At 36.9% G+C, this 19,310-nt stretch overlaps 1 protein-coding gene across 4 annotated transcripts in view; it reads left to right on the forward strand.

The window, feature by feature from the left end:
• MLIP (muscular LMNA-interacting protein) overlaps positions 1-18,506 on the forward strand; it is a 243,626-nt gene extending 225,120 nt beyond the window's left edge. For all 4 annotated transcript variants that reach the window (XM_014537286.1, XM_014537287.1, XM_005863289.2 and 1 more), the window contains 2 exons: positions 15,211-15,264; positions 16,813-18,506. In XM_014537286.1, the coding sequence (XP_014392772.1) occupies positions 15,211-15,264; positions 16,813-16,845 (87 nt within the window). In that variant the 3' untranslated portion in view covers positions 16,846-18,506. The remainder of the gene's footprint in view (positions 1-15,210; positions 15,265-16,812) is intronic.
• Positions 18,507-19,310: the final 804 nt, after the last annotated feature.

Below are 19,310 nucleotides of genomic sequence, written 5' to 3' on the forward strand. Positions count from 1 at the left end.
GACTGTAACCAGCATTGAGCGGCATGTGCAGGTAAAACTTTCATGCTCTGACTTAAGTACCCAGTTTCATATAGTTTTCAGCATGCCAGCTATTATTTGTAGAATTTTGGTGCTGGAATGAAGGAACAATCCATCAACCTGACTACAAGGACATTACTTTCATCTAAAATGCCTTTTCATTCCTTTAAAAGCTTCCAATTTCTTCACATGTGTATTCCCTTTCATTCTCATTACTTACTCTGCTTTGTTCCGCATTGTTAACTATACCAATGTATTTTTTGTTTGTATATTTTCTTTCAAACTTGTGCTATTTTGTGTGCCTATAATTAAATTTACATAAATGCTGTGCATCACACACTTCACTCTTTTTTTGTGGGTTTCTTTTCCCTCATCTATAATAGTTTATTATGGTTTGGTTCCAAAACTCTTAATCTAGAATCTAAACTGGGCTGATTACATCGAAATTATGTAAAGAGCTTTAGAAAAATGTCTGTTTCTAAGATTCATTTAAAACTTCTAAACTCAGGACTTCCACTGAACTGGGTGATCTTAAAGTTTTTACCTCATAAAAAATCCTATGCTTCTCTATGATAGCACACTTTTCCACTTTTGTTTTCTGAATTCTCTAATGATTCAGCATGAGAAATGAACTGTAATATAAAAAATAACTTCATAAAGGAAAACTGTTTATACTGACATGATTATAAGTGCTTGATTATAATTGTGTTTGTCACCCCCCCATAAGACCCCCTAATAACTAAAAGGAAGTACAATTGTGAAATAATATACATATTAACTTAGGTCACAAAATTTTTTTTTTATTAGAGTAAGGTTATAAAATGTTAGGTTGAGTTCTTAATCAATATTGTCCCCATGTGCTTGTAACATTTACAGTTGGGCTGAGTTGGTTTTTTAAAAAAAATATTTTAATTGATTTCAGAGAGGAAGGGAAAGGGAGAGAGAGAGAGAAACATCAGTGATGAGAGAGAATCATTGATTGGCTGCCTCCCCCATGCCCTCTATTGGGGCCCGAGCCTGCAGCCCGGGAATGTGCTCTTGACTGGAATTGAACCAGGGACCCTTTAGTCCGCAGGTTGACACTCTGTCCACTGAGCCAAACCAGCTAGGGCTGGGCTGAATTTTATACATCCAGTATCTATGGACTTCCTGAATCAGCAGGTACATACTATTTTTCCAGTGCACTAAGTCATTAAAAAAAAATACCACAGCTACTAACATGTACTTTCTTATGATTTACTTTTTAAGAGATTAAAGTGCCTTTTTTCATAAAAAGAGATGTTAAAATGTAACAATCCTTTATGTCAGAATTATGTTATTGCTAAAAAAGAGAAATCATTTTACCTGAAATGTATTTCATCTTTGTGATATGCTAACAGAATATTTACTGATGAGTTTTCATTAATCTCTTTTGCAAGCAGCTGCTCTTGAGATTATATATTAACAATAAAGAGAAAATATAACTTGTCTGTGATAAAAAAAAAAGTGAGCAAAGAGTGAGCAAAATGGAGGTATTTCCACTCCAATTCTATCCATTATTTATCTTTTCTATGTAAAGGATCACTTCACTTATAATAAACCAAGGGTGGGGCTTCTGTTGGAATAGCGAGGGAACCTACTGAGCAAAATGTATTATGAATGAGAAAAACATGGTTTAAGAATATGAGAGAAAAACAATGGTAATAGACAGTCAACTCTTTGTGGCAGTTGTGCCCTATTGTCCCTTATTTTCACATCATAGGGTGTTAGGGTGTCGGCACACTGGCTGTGGAACTGCTGCTGAGGTTTCATGGTAGTGTGGCACTGTGTGAATGAGACAGGAGAGAGAAGAAAGAAAAGAACTTTCTCTATGTAGGATGGGTGAGAGAGCCGGGTCTCTTTCTAAACTGGCTTTAGCCTGCTTCCTATATCATGAGCACCCTTCCTGTAAACTTATTGAATATTTCACCCTATAAGTGGTGACTTTTCTCATTCACATTACTTTTCTCCATTTTTTTTCATTTTTATCATTTTTAATTTTAAATTATAGTTGACATACATTATTATGTTAGTTTCAGGTATATACCCCAATGATTCAGGGGTGGGCAAACTTTTTGACTCGAGGGCCACAATGGGTTCTTAAACTGGACCGGAGGGCCGGAACAAAAGCATGGATGGAGTGTTTGTGTGAACTAATATAAATTCAAAGTAAACATCATTACATAAAAGGGTACGGTCTTTTTTTTTTTTTAGTTTTATTCATTTCAAACGGGCCGGATCCGGCCCGAGGGCCGTAGTTTGCCCACGGCTGGATTAGATATTATATAACTAAGTGATCATCCCAATAAATCACGAACCCATCTGACACCTTACATAGTTATTATAATATTACTTACTATACTCCCTGTTTTGTACTTTACATCCCCATGACAATTTTATAACAACCAATTTGTACTTCTTAATCCCTTCAACTTTTCCTCCCATCTCCCCAACACCCTTCCCATCTGCCTCCATTTTTTCTCCTACTTATTTATTTTTAAATTTAATCTATTTGTAAAGTTTACCATTATTGAGAATATTTTAATTGTTATTATCATTTCATAGTTAGAGAATGACTTTGTGAAGCTAGAGGAATCCAATAAATGAATTAAAATAGTCATAGTATAGGCATATTTCCAACATGTGTTAAATTTTTTAGTCACTCCTCTGAAAGGAATTTTTTTAAGGCTTCTTCTGATATTTTAACAGAGATCAAAAGAATTTAAGGTGATTATGAGGTAGCTAGAAAATCTGAAGTAGTTCTAACTCTCACCTACTGTTCAAAGGCTGAGGGCACTTTGAAATAAAATTTGTTTTTTTAATTAAATCTATATTTATTTATATCTAAACATGTGAAGGATATTTTTCAAATATATTTGAAGAATAAAGAAAACAACACCCCTTTGAGATAAGCAGGTTATAATTTTTCATTTCATAAAATGAGAAAATAAATATTAAGTGATTTGGTTCAAGGTTATAAAAACCTTGTCTAATTCCCTACCAATAACAAAGAACATAGACTTTGCAACATTTTTATTCCAACATTAAGTATAGGAACCCTAGAGTCAGGAAATTGACATAACACTATCATTTATTCATTTCATAAAGATTTATTGAGTATCCATTATTTACAAAGCACCGTGTCTGTGCTGAGCATGCCCTAGAAAGCAAGGACATTAAAACATAAGGGGCCTTTGCTAGAGATTTATTCTGTATTTGGGAAAAATGGGAATGAAACAAATAAGCAAAAATTCACCACTTAATTGTGACAACTGCCATGTGGAAGACGATCAGGTAGTGATGAGTGCCTATAACAGGCATCCTGATCTAGTCTGATGAATCAGGAAAGACTTCATGAAGAACTGAAAAGAAGCAAAGGTAGGGGACAGGCTAAGCATTTCAGTTAGAAGGAACAGCATTGGGGCAGGTTTCCAGGTGAGCAAGACAAAGAACAGAGCAGGCTTGAGGAAACGCAAGGAGGCCGGTGTATTAGAGAAGCAAGTGAAATCAGGAAGTACAGTTTTAAGTAAGACTGCCAGACAACGTCTGTATCTCTGGGCATAATGGGTTATTGTCATTTGTGAGAAGAAGCACGGGGTGAAGTGAGGAGGTCACTGGATTTTGTCAGGAAGAAATTAATATTTAGAAAAAGTAGAAAACATGCCACTTACTTTACAGACAGTATTTTATTTAAATTTCAAAATAATCATAAAATAGATTTTATCCCCTTTATTTTACATATGAAGAAACCAAGGCTCAGCAAGTATCAATAATTTGTAAAAGATCATACAAAACTAATATAAAAGCTGATACTACACTAATTTTCCTTAAGATACTCCACCTCCCACCAAAGAAAAAATAATCTAGCCATGAAATGGCATCACCACTCTCTCCACATCACCATCCTAGGATTATAGGCTTTCATCTGGTCCAGTGGTCGGCAAACTGCGCCTTGGCAAACTGGGGCTCGTGAGCCACATGCGGCTCTTTGGCCCCTTGAGTGTGGTTCTTCCACAAAATACCGACTTCTGCACATGGGCCATGAAGTTTCAATTGCACTGTATGTGCGCGCCTGCACGTGGTATTTTGCGGAAGAGCCACACAAGGGGCCAAAGAGCCACATGTGGCTCGAGAGCCGCAGTTTGCCGACCATGGATCTGGTCAAACAGCAGCACCAGCTCCCTGAGGTCTGGAGATGAGATCTGCAGATGAGGAACCCGAGCACTAAAGATACAAAGTGACCCCCTCCCCCCAGGGCATTGTGTGAGGTGTAGGCAGAGCCTGGGTTTCTCAAGGACCAAAATGCTTTTCACATTTCACCCCAGGCTCCAACCTTCTTTTGACTGCCACAGTCGCAAAAGCTAAGAGAACCACTCTCCATCTAATACTCTGAAAAATTTACTGAGGCAGCCCCACTTACTGAAAAAAGCCACCTGGAAGTTTGGAGGGGATACCTTCTTTTATCCTCCTCATTAATAATGTCTGTTGGTTTCTTGTCTACATAATTAGAAATCTTTCTGTGTGAATAAGCCAAGGTGATTTGTTTTCTATTTTCACAGAGATAAACTGCCTTGCTCTCAATTCTAAAACTTTCTGGCAACTTTTGGAGTTAATGGGAAATGGATAACTATTATGATGCGGTAGAATAGAAAGCCTTCGAGGTGGGTGGAATAGGAGAAAAAGCTTTATACATTCAAAATTGCTTTTTTAACATTTAGTGATTTTTCAGAAAACAAGAACAGGGCACTATTTGCCTATGCCAAATTGTTTTCAAATTGGATGAATTTGTATAATATGTTCATAAAGAACATTCTGTTCAAAATGGATAAATGCAAATTAATTGGACATTTAACATTAAAAAATGAATGCCAGTTTGCAGGTATATTAAAAGAAACAGTTCTGAGAAATGAAGTATCAATCGTATTAAGTTTCCCAATACAGGGAAATAGAACACTTCAACCCAATAGATGCTTTGATGGGCTGGCATTTGAAACCAGGCATGTTTCGGGTTCTCTAATTGCCAGCCATCATTTCCCAAATGTGCTAATTTAATCACAAACAGTTGACTTAAATTTCTTCCAGGAAACTGGGAGCAATCAATTGCTTATGTATCTGTCCTTCATTTGTTGTCATCTAGCTGAAATTTTTCATCGTAACACCTTCAATAAAATCATTTTAAAAATTCAGCATTTGCTGATTGTAAAGAGATGTGTGGTAGGGAGCAGGCTGGATGATATTTTTAGGGGGGGAAAGTATACTGGGAGAAAGATGAGTTTTAAAGCTCTTATAACATAACATGCTGGATCCTTACAATTTATTGACCATGGTTGCGTTTTACAGGCATAGAGAAAATAAATTGCCATCTGTTGGCCCCCTGTGCAGATGGAGGCATTCAGGAAAAATGAGCTCCTTGTGTTTTACAGCACTCGGGTGCCCCTGCCCCTTCCCCACTGCATGGTATCTTAGGTCAGTTCCCTTAGAGACAGGGCCTGAGGCAGGAGTTCAGGCTTTTCTGATTTATGGAGGGTGTGGTCTGTAAAGGAGGGAGGAGTCCTAATTGGGAAGGTCAAAGACTCCTAATTCACAGGGAGAGGTGTCTGGAGTATAAATTGCAAAGTTATCCTCCATTGGGACAAAGGGGCTGACCTTTGATTGCCCTTAGCAGCAAGTCTTTGGCAATGAGTCGCCTTGTGGGGAGAGGGTCAAATAACGCAGCTTCAGGATTTCATCTCAGCTGAGGGCCTGGTCTGTGGAAGGAGGCAGTTGTGGACCCTGAAATATAGTGGAAACCCTGATGGCAGCATTTTTCTTTGCAAATTGAGTCTATATACATCTATACACATACATACATATGTATGTATGTATGTATGTATGTATGTATATAGGAACCTTTGAGCACAGTTCCTTGTCTAATCTTTTATTACTATTGCTTTTTAAAAATTATATATTTTTATTGATTTCACTGAGGATTGAGCCCGCAACTGGGGCATATGTCTTGACCGCCACCTCTTGGTTCATAGGTCAATGCTCGACCACTGAGCCAAGTCTGCCAGGCACTACTGTTTTTTGTTTTTTTTAAGTCTTTTATATGAAGTTGACTCACATAATGCACATGAAATTGCCATTGTCCAACAGTTCTTAACCTACAAAAACATCAGTTTTATCAGTTTCAAATTCTTCAACCTAATTGTTTATTTTTGGCATGTTATGGTTATAATTTATTTCTTACCCATGGTCTTTTATGAATTTTTTTAAATGGCAACAACACTTAGAGTATTTGATTACTTTACCTTTGTATATTTCTTGCTTCATTCTACTGTTTGTTTGTTTTTTAAATATATTTTATTGACTTTTTACAGAGAGGAAGGGAGAGGGATAGAGAGTTAGAAACATCGATAAGAGAGAAACATTGATCAGCTGCCTCCTGCACACCCCCTACTAGGGATGTTCCCACAACCAAGGAACATGCCCTTGACTGGAATTGAATCTGGGACCTTTCAGTCCGCAGGCCGACCCTCTATCCACTGAGCCAAACCAGTTAGGGCTCTACTGTATTTTTTTCTCTTACTTGAGTCTTTGATTCAAGAAACTTTTATTTATTATTACTATTATTTTAAATATTTTTATTGATTTCAGAGAGGAAGGGAGAGGGGGAGAGAGATAGAAACATCAAAGATAAGAAAGACTCATTGATTGGCTGCCTCCTGCATGCTACCCAGGCATGTGCCCTGAATGGGAATTGAACCCAGGACCTCTTGGTCTATGGGACGACACTCAATCCACTGAGCCACAGCTGGCGGGCTGATTCAAGAAACTTTTAAAGTTAGGCCTTTATTTGGCAAATATTCTGAGGCCTTTTATGCCTGGGAATATATTTTATGGCTTTCACATTTGAATGACATTTTAAAAGTTTATCAATTCCTAGGAGATAAAAATCTTAGATAAATTTGGTAGTCTTATAAACATTTTTATCCTAATTTTCAAAATATTCACTCTTTGTAATGGTTGAAACCTACTAACATACATAATCAAACATAGAATTTTTCTATGGGCTTCTTAGCAATCAGTAAATACCCTATTTTATGGTTTGAAGTTTGAATAAAGAAGTACCATGGCTGTTAGGATGTGTTTCTAGTAGAAACATTGAAGGAAGTTAAAAACATATAGATTCTCCAGAGGGTAGATCTTAGACTATAATAAGACTCAGCAAAGCAAGGCTGTCAGAATCCCTCAGGAACGGCTGCAATCTAAGGCCAAGTGCAGTGGCTGGCAGGACTATATAGTTGGGGCAAGAATAGGGAGTGGGGACAGGAAACAGTGAGTGTGCTGACAGTTTAAAGATGTATAACCCACATGTTGTGAGTTTGGAAGTGCCTACATCATTCCTCAAATGTAGTTTGAAACAATGTATAGGGAGGTGGGTGATAAAGGAAGAGGGTCCACTTCCAGGGAGGCAGGGACCATACTGGAGTCAGACCTCCAATTACCTGTAGACATACAGTCCTCACCTCATCTGCCTGCCAACCATTCATGCATCCTCTCCCTCTTCTATGCCCCTTCCCCAACCATTCTCCAAGATGCTGGGAGTATAGTGTTAGGAGAAAGCAACGTTCTGGTAGAGACGCTCTGGACATGGGGGCATTGATTAACCCTATATCACAATCATGCCTGTCCCTCCTCCTAAGACACAATCTTCCAAGTTGTTGTGACACATCCGTTCACATTTGTTGACACATTCCTGAGTTCTGGGATAGGTTTCTTGCAACTTGGGGTAACTGCTTATAAATTAGAAACAGTTTGGATGGGGCTAAGGCAGGCTAGGAATTGAAAAATATTTATGAGGTTTGAGAGTCTTGATACAGAGCTGTTTATTTTCTGTTGTATGTCATACTGGAATGAAATGAATAGTGTCCCTGATAGTCTATAGGAGAGAAAGAATGGAGAGAAAACAATTCCACCAGCATTGTCTTTTGTGACAAAAGTGACATTTGGTTTATGATTGTACTCGAGTTTGTATGATATTGAAAATTTGAAAATGATGTTTTGCCTGTAGTACTAAGCAACTAATTGTGTCCTTAAAGAATAGAAGGAAGAACAAACAATAAATATGCTTCCTTGTCAATTCTAATCTCAGTTTCTGGAATATATTTTGAGGTCTAAAATGGTGTGGGAATATAGATTCTACTACATTTTCATTACAGCCTGGGAGTCGTGTGCTGAAAAAAAGTGAATGGCATAGTTAATCCCCTTGGGGAAGTAGATTTCTTGTTGAGAAAGAAACAACTCTAGATGAAAAATGTGCGTAAACATAGGGATGTGGTGTTTGTTTTTAAAACAGGCTGAACACATAGTAAATGGCAAAAAAAGGAATTCTATTATGCTGTTCTTTAGACAGTGGTCTTTGGAGGGGTGATTTTAACATGCCCCACGTCTGTGCCTCCTGCAAGCAAGAGGAAAGGCCAAGAATAAAATAGTATAATTTGAGAATTTTAAGCCATATCTCAAAAGACTTTTTACAAAGGTCAGAGGAGCAAATTCTTGTTTTTTTTACTGGCATTAGACTGGTGTTAGACTTATTGGGACTCATACTTCAATGTAATAATATTACCAATCAGCAGTTAACAGCGAGTTTTCTGTGGGTTTATAAAGTGATTAACATGTACCAAATTCCAACTGAGTATATGATAATACTCAGGGAATACACAAAAGAATGTTGTGAAATTTAATAGTGTTTATAAAAGTTCACACAAGGAGCAAGTGTGACCGCTAAGAACTGATAGTAAGGATCCCAGGTAAGATTCTAGGTAGAGTTCATTGTTAGCATTGCTGTAGGCATCGCTCGTACCCTCAGCCATGGCTCAATGCAGGAGACTCCAAAAAGGAAAAACTTTTTTTTTCTAAATAGCATTATTTATTAGTCAAACAATTCTTGCTTAAGCATCACAGATTCATTGAACTATCTAAGTGGACAAGGACCTGGAACTCATCGAGTTAGGGTACAGATTTGAACACTGAGGAAATGGAGGCCCAGAGACAAAGTGATTTTTCCCCATGTCATCTAGAGAGTTAGTGGCATCAAGGAAGTCATAAACCTTTGAGCATCACCAAAAATAGATGCTGTACCTCTACTTTTAAAAATAAATATTTAAGCTATTGGTGTTCTGTAATTTTAAAAAAATATTCGGGCTAATGTAGATAAAGTCTTTAAGAGATATAGATAGAAGTAGCATATTTGTGACTGTCATTAAAAGCAGCTTTTTGTCATAACCCATACCAGAACTCTCCTCATGAAGGAAAAGCTCAAGAACACTGCCCACATTTTGTTCCAAGGCATAGCCTCTTTAGTGATGACATCAATCAATTAGTGTTTGGTGCACAAATGCTAAGATATTATGGGCCCTAACCTCCAGCTGCTTGCAGTCTTTTTTGTTAATGAGACAAACTCATATTTAACAGCCTTCATTCATTTAATTTCCAAGGCTTACTCCTTTGCTTCCTAAGTGGAGTTGATGCATCAGATAGTTCCCCAGTCTCAGTTTCTGACATTCTCACACTCATTTTGCCCATTCACTCTGAACGTTCTCCCTGTCTTCCACTCAGCCTGCCATTTCTTTTCAGTTACTAGCCCCGCATTGCATTCCCCAGGCCCCTGCATTGCTATTAGGAGATCTATCCTTTACACTTCAGCCTCTTGGGAAGAGTCCTTCATCTTTCTAGACTAGGTCAGATTTATCTCTTATGAACATAGTACATTCTGAAGTTTTGCTTCAGAACTCATTATTCTGTTGTTGTTTTTCCAGATATTCCTCATTAATTTTATAATTAATAGTTGTCTCTCTCACTATACTGCTCTACAAGGGCAGGTACAGTGTGTTTGTTCATTGACATCTAGCAAAGTGTCTGAGACATTTGCAGGTACTTAATAAAAAATATCTTTGCCCTAACTGGTTTGGCTCAGTGGATAGAGCATCGGCCTGTGGACTGAAGGGTCCCAGGTTCGATTCTGGTCAAGGGCATGTACCTTGGTTGTGGGCACATCCCCAGAAGGGGGTGTGCAGGAGGCAGCTGATCAATGTTTCTCTCTCATCGATGTTTCTAATTCTCTATCCCTCTTCCTTCCTCTCTGTAAAAAATCAATAAAATATATTTTAAAAAATATATCTTTGCTGAATTAATTAATTATACAACTGCAGTCCCATGTAATTGATTAGAACGTTCATTTCAGTTGTGAATAGATGAATATTTGAAAAGCATCAATTGTATCAGTTTATACAAAAGTGTTGGTTATGGCCTCACTGCTCGACCTATGGTAGCATTAGCATCGGTTGGGAGCCAATTAGAAATGCAGATTCTTAGACCACTCTCCAGACCTACTGTGTCAAATCAGACATTTATGGGACTCCTTGGTGCTTCCTATGCACTAGTATATGTTGTAAATAAGGGTTTTAAAAAAATTCAATGTTTTGTTAGGCTAGAGCCCCTAAATAAGTGAAGTAAGCCAGATGTATATGTATAAGCATGATAGGTGACCTCTCATACTTGGCCTCCTCCTAGTAGGCATGGTGGGGTTGTGTTGACATAGAAAGCATTAACTTCATCTAAAAGGGACAGGCTGCCCGGCCTGCATGATTCAGTGGTTGAGTGTTGAGCTATGAACCAGGAGTTCATGGTTCGATTCCCAGTCAGGACACATGCCCCAGTTGTGGGCTTAATCCCCAGTGTGGGCATGTAAGAGGCAGCCAATCAATGATTCTCTCTCATCATTGATGTTTCTAGCTCTCTCTCCCTCTTCCTTCCTCTATGAAATGAATAAAAAATATTTTTAAAAATAAAATAAAAGGGACAGGCTGCCACACAGATCAAGGTGATTGCAGGACCAGTGAGACCTTTGAGCAATTCAAGAGAAAGAAACACAAACTTGCAAGTAGAATTTATGACCTCAAACACTGACAACAAAATTCCAATTTTTTAATATTGATTTCAGAGAGGAAGGGAGAGGGAGAGAGAGATAGAAACATCAATGATGAGAGAGAATCATTGATTGGCTGCCTCCTACACTCCCCACCCTGGTGATCAAGCCCACAACCCACAACCAGGCCATGTGCCCTGACCGGGAACCATACGGTGATTTCTTGGTTCATTGGTTGATGCTCAACCACTGAGCCATGCCGGCCAGGCCAAAATTTAATTATTTTTAAAGCAGAAGAACTGTAAGGGTCAAAGAGGACACACATGAGTGACCGTTCTGGTTCAAAGGTCTCTACAAAGTTTCATCTAAATGAGGAGACTTTCAGGAATACAGTGAACACTTCCTGACTCTTCACTAATACAGACTTCTTTAGTTCTGCAAGTCAGAAAACCTCTGTTTTCTCTAGCCATTTCATTCATTCTTTCTTTTATTACTTTATTCATCAATGCTCATTTAGTGTCTAGTCTGTGCTGAGGTGGCCCCAGGCCAGGAGCAGAAGACTAAAGATGAATAACATAGAATCCACATGTCTTCTCATGGCTTACATTTCATAATGATAACCTTATGTTATGAAATGCAATATTTTATGTAGGGATTGCTACAGTAATTTGTCACATCCCCTTTGAGAGATGTTCTTAAGAAGGTTTCTCTCTAGCTTGAGTAGTTCACAAATCTAGGTGGGGAGACCGAAGTAGAAGGTACAGCTTATGTAGACAAATGGAGTAAAGGAGTTTTAAAAGAGGATGCACTTCAGCAGAAAAAAAAATCCCCAAGAAGTGAATTCTGAGCAGCATGTGTAGCACCCTGGGTGATTTTAAGATGTGAAAATTTCTTGAAACACTTCTTCAGCTTCATAATTTCTGGCAGACAAGAAGATTTACTTGATCTTCGCACAGAAGGGAGAGCTTAGAAGCCCATTTCTCAGGTAGATTAAAGACTTAATTAAGTGATTTAACCACATTTTGCATTTTTTCTCTTTTCCTAGTTTCAGGTTTCTCATTTCTCCAGTGGGTTTGAGTGAACTTTATCTGTCTTTGTCAGAAAAGTTCCTGTTACCTCTGGAGAAGCAGTGACATTTAGGAGAAAGCCCCACACTGGTAACAAACACTTCTCAAGGTTTTATATTCATTTGGTGGCAGCTGTGATCAAGTGTAATAAAAATTAACAACATTTTATTCAAATACCACTTGTTGGTGATCCCACAATGGTCAATGAGCAAAGGTTTAATTAGTCTGTTACTCAATATCTGAATTTAGAATTATGTTTTGTCTCATTGCATCTGAACTTTTCATTTAATCAATTCTATGTTGAATAATGTTTTGATAAAAAAATTAGTAACTTTTTATTTTATTTTCTTGAGACCAAATATTAATTTGTCCTTAAGCATACTTATCAGCAAGTAAAGAGGCATAGAAGACTCTTTGCCCTTCAGTATTCACCCACTCTCTCTCTATATTCTCTCTATATAGATAACAAGACATTCACCTATGTAAAAATTTTCATGTTTTAGGTTCATCATGTCCGTTCTTACTGTGAAGGAGTTTTGCACCGTTTTTACTTTTCATCCCAACTTAGAATCTCTAGCCCTCTTGCATTACAAAAATCTCTGCACTCAGCAGGGATATTAATATTCAACATTATTTCTCTCCAACATTTCCCAATTTTTCTGCCCCAATTAACAAAATACCAATGTGTCTACTTTTACTCATCCTAGAGAGTAGGGGGGCCTAGATTCACCCAGAAAAACTTGAGTCTATTCTCTAATGCAATACTTTAATTTAAACCTTCTTTATTTTCTCTCTCTCTTTAAATATCTCCCAATCACCTCCGCCATCCATATTTTGCTCTTTAGCCACATCATTTACTTTTTTTGAAATGAAGATCTGATCACACATTCCCCTTTCTTGCTTAGAGTACTTCAATGGCTTCTCATTGCCTAGAGAATGAAACCCAGCCTCCTTACCCAACATATAAGCTTCATTGTATGGTGTCTCTCACCTGGCCATTCAGAGCTAGACCAGCCACTCCTGAAATGCTTTTATCTCTGAAAGGGTCACTCTTGCCTTTAGTATGTGGCTTTTTCTTTTGCACAATGGTGCACATCACTCCCTTCCCTTGTGTCCCTTTCTCCCGTCTTCTGCGTATCTTCCCAGTAGCATACTCCCACTTCACACTCCCCTAGAAAGCACAGTCTCTGGGGACTGTCCCCCTGGATTCTAATTATGACTGTGTCGTTTGCTAGTTCTGGATCTTCAATACGTTGTTCTGCCTCTCAGGCTGTTATAAAAACAAATATGTATAATGAATTAACCATGTGAGAACATAATAAGTGATTACGACTAAATCCATTAATAATATCACTTTTTTATTTAGTGTTTTTGGTCAGCTTGAGGATAAGAAAAGGCAAACCTATCGTGACAAAAGATCTTTAGCAAAAAGCATTACAAAACCAAATATAAATGATTTGAGGATTATCAATGAATTAGAATCAGTCATTTTCTGTTCTCTTTTGTTGATTAGGATAATTAACACAGTTTTTGAAATTCAAGATTAAAATGAAACAAATTTAAATGAATAAATGCCTATATTGAAAAGAAGTATAAAATATAAAGATAGATATCGCATAATTACTCAACTGCTTTTCTAATCTCAGTAAGTATTTTATTGGGAGTGTTCCAGTATTTTCAAATTTCAGAATATTTATCCGATCCTATTTTAGGAGACTAGGAGAATGAAAACTTGACATTTTACAAAATCAGACAACTCATGTAATTACTGTACCATTTAGCCTAGGTATGCGAAAGATTCTACTGTCTCCAGGACCAATTACTTGGATTTGAGGTTTGGAGAGGTACATAGGGTCTGATCTTATGCCAGGCTTAGAATCTCAGGGGATCCTGATGAACAGGAGAAAATAGTTGCTTTCAGCTGATTTCTGGAATGCTATTTAGATCTCTAGTTGGCTCAGGAGTCATATTATACTTCTATTTAAAGCAATGGTCTCAGGCAGTTAGAAGGAGTCCTCATGTTATGCTACCCAGAGGATTTCATGGTTGGTAACAGTATAATGGTTGGGAATTAATGAAGCTATAGTTTAAATAAAGGCAGGCTGCATTCTTAAACATCTGCTAGAACAGAGGGAAGTCTGAGGAAATGTGTGGTGGGACCTCCTTGGCCTCCCCAGCAGCCAAGTTGGCATCCTCCTAGGGCAAAGGCTAAATTTCTGGGAACCTCTGAATTGCCCTGGCGGATTAGGAGGTAGTCACTGTTCCATTGATTTTTTGATCAGTTAAGGACTCTATTAAAAGTGCAGGTGGGGCAATTGTTTCCTGATTTTCTCAGGACAATAGCAGAAACAGGGAATGTTATTGTCAAAACAGGTGTGGTTACCTTAAAGTTGGAGCGAGAAGAGAAGGTAAAATAAAAAAGGAATAAGTAGATTTATTACAAATGATTGCTCTCCCCATCCCTTGGTGTGTCCTTGACTGTCTGTTTCTCTGGTGTGTCTATAACTTTCTTGTATATTAATAAGTTTAAGTGTATGTGTCGTGCTCAGTAGACACATACAATAATCAAAGTTCTTATATAAGCAGAAGAACCTACCTTCAGTTAAAGTGTTGTATTTGACATTATAATAACATCATCTGGTAAGATTGCAATGGTTATGAAGTCTCTAAGTATTGACATTTTTCATGTTTACAATAATGCACAATGCTTTCCATTCCAAGTAGCGTTTACATCTATAGATACATCTGCCTTTAGCGTGGGTCTGAGCAGGATTTATTTCTTTTGCTTTGGAATTTTTCAATTTGAACCTATTGTGAGAGTTGACACATAAATACAACTTTGTTTTCTCTTTACGATTCCTGTCAGCGAGTTTTAATAATTCATTAATTCAATAAACATTTAATAACTGTCTATGCTATCTATATGCCAGCACTGTTAGAGTTTATATGGCATAGAAAAACAAATAGGATGTGGTCCTGTGCTCAAAGAATTCACCATCTGTAAATATTTTTTCTATGTTAAGAATCTCTTCCTTTGTTTTTAATAACAATCAAAGTTTAATGTTTACACTTGATAGAATCTACTATGGTCTTCAGTATACTTATGCCATTATTTAACTATCTACTTAAATGAAATGTAATCATTTATTTCTCCTTACTTCTACCCCTCATCATATCTTGGGCCTCTTCTCTGTGAAGCTGAGTCATCCAATGGTGACTATTCCTGAACATGAGACTCTTGATTCCAAAGAGGTAAATGTAAGATACAATTGGAGATCTAGTTATTCATATCTATGTAATATTAGTTTGTAGGAATAAACAATCTCATTTAAAAATATCAATAAAATTTTGGTGTTTTTTATAAAAGCATTAACTGGCCCACTTTGTGTTGTTCAGAAGACTCTGGCAGTTATATAAGTAAAATTTTGCTGCTTCTCAGTGTGGAAGGTGATACCTGTGTGTAGCACTTTGATTACAAACTAACTCCTTCTATCCTGACTGTCTCTGTGATTTCCTCTTTGGATTAATTGGGAAGCCACTGTAGTCTTCTTAGAGGGACAGTAGATGTCCTGTAATACTTATAATGTATCTCCTGAGTCTCAGTATCTCATAGTATCTAGGTCCCCAGACCCCTAAGTGAGTTTTGCGTATGGCAGGAGCATACAGACTAAAGCATGCCAGTTCAAATATAGCCTCTAAATTTCATGTGAATGTTTAGCCACTTTCAACCTTTGAGGTGAAAGACAAAAAAGAAAAACCCACAAAAATATATATTTTTTTAAATATATTTTATTGATTTTTTACAGAGAGGAAGGGAGAGAGATAGAGAGTTAGAAACATCGATGAGAGAGAAACATCGATCAGCTGCCTCCTGCACATCTCCTACTGGGGATATGCCCGCAACCAAGGTACATGCCCTTGACCGGAATCGAACCTGGGACTCTTCAGTCCGCAGGCCGACGCTCTATCCACTGAGCCAAACCGGTTTCGGCCACAAAAATATTTTTAAAACTTTTTTATTCTTATAAATGTTGTACCAAAGAAAAATTCTGTATTTTTTTTAATTTTGTGTTAGTCAAGAGCAAGAATAATTGAACAATATTTTCTTTGTCTACAACCTCTCAGGCAAAGTGGTAAATATATATAAAAAAGTTATCTTTTAAAAAAATAAGTTATTTTTAAGAAATAAGTGAGCTCACTCATTCATTTCAGATACCCTCACAAATGAGCCATGCTCAATTTTGCAGCCTCCAATATTTTTTGGGGGGCTGGGGGATCATAGTACAAAATAAGTAGGAAGAATAAAATTCCATATAATACTTAAATATTTTTCCCCAAAGTATCTCTTCCACAATTTAGGGCATATGATTCACTTTTCATAAATTGACATCCCTATTTCTGCAAATTTTAGAAGCTTTATTATACAAGACCAATGTGCCTCTCTGTATAACATTAGTTATTAAAATATAAAAGAGATTTTTAAGAATAGGTGTGGATTTATATCCTTGATCACATCTCTTATTTAAAAAAGTAGGATTATTGGTTCAATGAATATGAACATATGGAAGACTTTTGACACATAGCCAAATTGCATTCCTGAAAAATTGTAACAATTAATCCTACCAGGAACCTGTCGGGATACCTGTTTCCATGTACACTTGCTGTATTGAGTAGTATTATAATTGCTAATTTATTGAGAGCTTAATATATGTTAAAATGTTACACACTTTTTATGCATTATTTTATTTAATCTTCACAAAACATTTTAAATTAAGTACTATTATTATTCCCATCTTACAGATGAGGAAACTGAGGCTGAGGGAAGTCAGCTAAAGCCAAATAGCTGGAAACTGTCTGCACAATCAGGAATCCAGATCTGACTGCCTGAAGCCTGTGCTCTTAAGCTCTCTACTGTACCCTATCTGGCTATCTTCCTTTCTATCTGTATTATCTAATTCTGTCTCCCTTTTAAATCATACTTTAAAATATTTGCAATTTATAAGAGAAATGATCTTTTGTCTTAATTTGCATTTTAAAAATCCTATATTTTCTGTTATTTTTGTCTATTTTGCTTTTGCATTAAGTAATGCATTTATCTACTGGTATGGTGATATTTTTCTTACTGCATTGTAAACTCCCTTTATATATTAATGACATTAATTCTTTGTCAAGTGTGCTAGCCCTTTCAGTGTGATGGTGGCAAATTGTGTGAGACTAAAAAATCAGACAACTATATATGTCCAAGAAGAGGAGAAAGGTTGAATAAATTTTGTACATTCCAAGAGAATGTATAAAAAATAACAATCAATGTTCTCTTTCTTTCAAACAATAATTGGCTGAAGTTCACATAGGCTAGATCTATATAAATAAAAATGTTTCTACACAATAATAGAAAGTCAGTTGGTTGATTAAATAACAAAAGCATTCAGATGGGATAATAAATACTGAGTTAAGAACTTCTGAATGTTAGGTAATGATGAAAGACTGTTGCAAGAACAACAGGTAGAGGTAGTATTGTAATATTTACATTTTTTGCACCAATTATCGTAACCCTAGAGACAAAACTTAAAATTAAGCTAGTGAGCAAGATTGTCAAAAAGTGGTTTCAAGCTCATATTTGGAATATATGAAAAACACCATAAAAGAAACTAGAGTTTGAAGTTTAGCAATTGTGAGACAGTAAGTTAGATAGTATTAAAAGAAATGTAAATAATTAAACAAAAGGATATTTTATGTTTCTATTGTTCAGTGTTTTATTTCTTAATAACATTGGTACATTTGGGACATTAACAAATTTTATAGTTTCTTAGGATATGTGGGCAGACTGTAATATTGATCCCCGTTTCCCCCCCCACCCCCTAACCTCTCTTTGTTATTTAAATATCTGCTAAATTATCCTTTTTTACATAGCAATTTTGGCCTAAGAAGTAAAGCATCCAAGTTACCAACCCAGTACAAATAAACAATTATGGAAAAATCCTTCATCAGATCTCAAAATTTACCCCTTAGTGTGTCTCCCATGTTCTAAAGACAGCAATCTGTTTTTCTTGCCATCATACTCACATTTCTTGTATTTCATTATGCTGTTTAAAGATTCTAGTTTTTTTTAAATTAGCTTGGTAATTCATTTAAAACAAACAGACATCAGATTTATCTGATTTGACTTGTTCATTGTTTTCATAAGTCATATGACTTATAAAGTACATTGAAAAAGAACTAACTCAAAACAATTCCACTTATCATCTAGTTCAGTAGTTGTCAACTCTGGCTGAACATAAAGACCTCCTTTGTAAAAACTCCAAGAGCACAGTTCCACTTCAGGCAAATTGAATCAAGAAGCTCTGGAGGTGAACAAAGACATTGGTTGCTATGTTTTCAAATCTTGGTGATTCAAATGTGCAACAAGAGTTGAGATCCTCAAATTCAAGCTTCTTCATTGGTGGTTTGGGAAAGCCAATCAAATCAATTGTGGCAACAAAAACTTGAAAATAAAAGCAGGAGAATTATTTTAAAATTAGTCTCAGCCCTGCTGGAGTGACTCAGTGGTTGAGTGTTGACCTATGAACCAGGAAGTCACGGTTCGATTCCTGGTCAGGGCACAAGCCCAGGTTGTGGGCTCGATCTCCAGTGGGCAGTGTGCAGGAGGCAGCTGATTAATGATTCTCTCTCATCATTGATGTTTCTATCTCTCTCTCCCTCTCCCTTCCTCTCTGAAATCAATATTAAAAAAATAAAACATAAAAATTAGTTTCAGGGCCGTAACCGGTTTGGCTCAGTGGATAGAGCGTCGGCCTGCGGACTGAAAGGTCCCAGGTTCGATTCCGGTCAAGGGCATGTACCTTGGTTGTGGGCACATCCCCAGTAGGGATTGTGCAGGAGGCAGCTGATGGATGTTTCTCTCTCATCCATGTTTCTTACTCTCTATCCTTTTCCCTTCCTCTCTGTAAAAAATCAATAAAATATATTTAAAAAAATAGTTTCAGGGAATGCTTTGAATTAATAAAACGTGGGCCACATGTTCTGATCTGCCATAAATGTTTAACCTGTGCTTTACCCTGTGTAGATTAATTTTGAAAGATCTGTTCTCTGTTGAGATTCACTATAATTTATTTAGGAACACCTAATACTTTGTTTTGGTTTTCTATGTATTCCACACAGGTTTGGAAAATACTTAGGCTAAGGCTGGGCATAGCATTTGGTGCAAGCTGAGTCTGGGGGCCACTAGGCTCCAAAGAATGTTTTATTTAGCATTTTATGAGGCAGTTAAAAAATATTTGGTCATTGATGAATCCTTCTAC

Source organism: Myotis brandtii, unplaced genomic scaffold (genome assembly GCF_000412655.1).
Source record: "Myotis brandtii unplaced genomic scaffold, ASM41265v1 scaffold176, whole genome shotgun sequence".
Classification (NCBI taxonomy): Eukaryota; Metazoa; Chordata; class Mammalia; order Chiroptera; family Vespertilionidae; genus Myotis; species Myotis brandtii.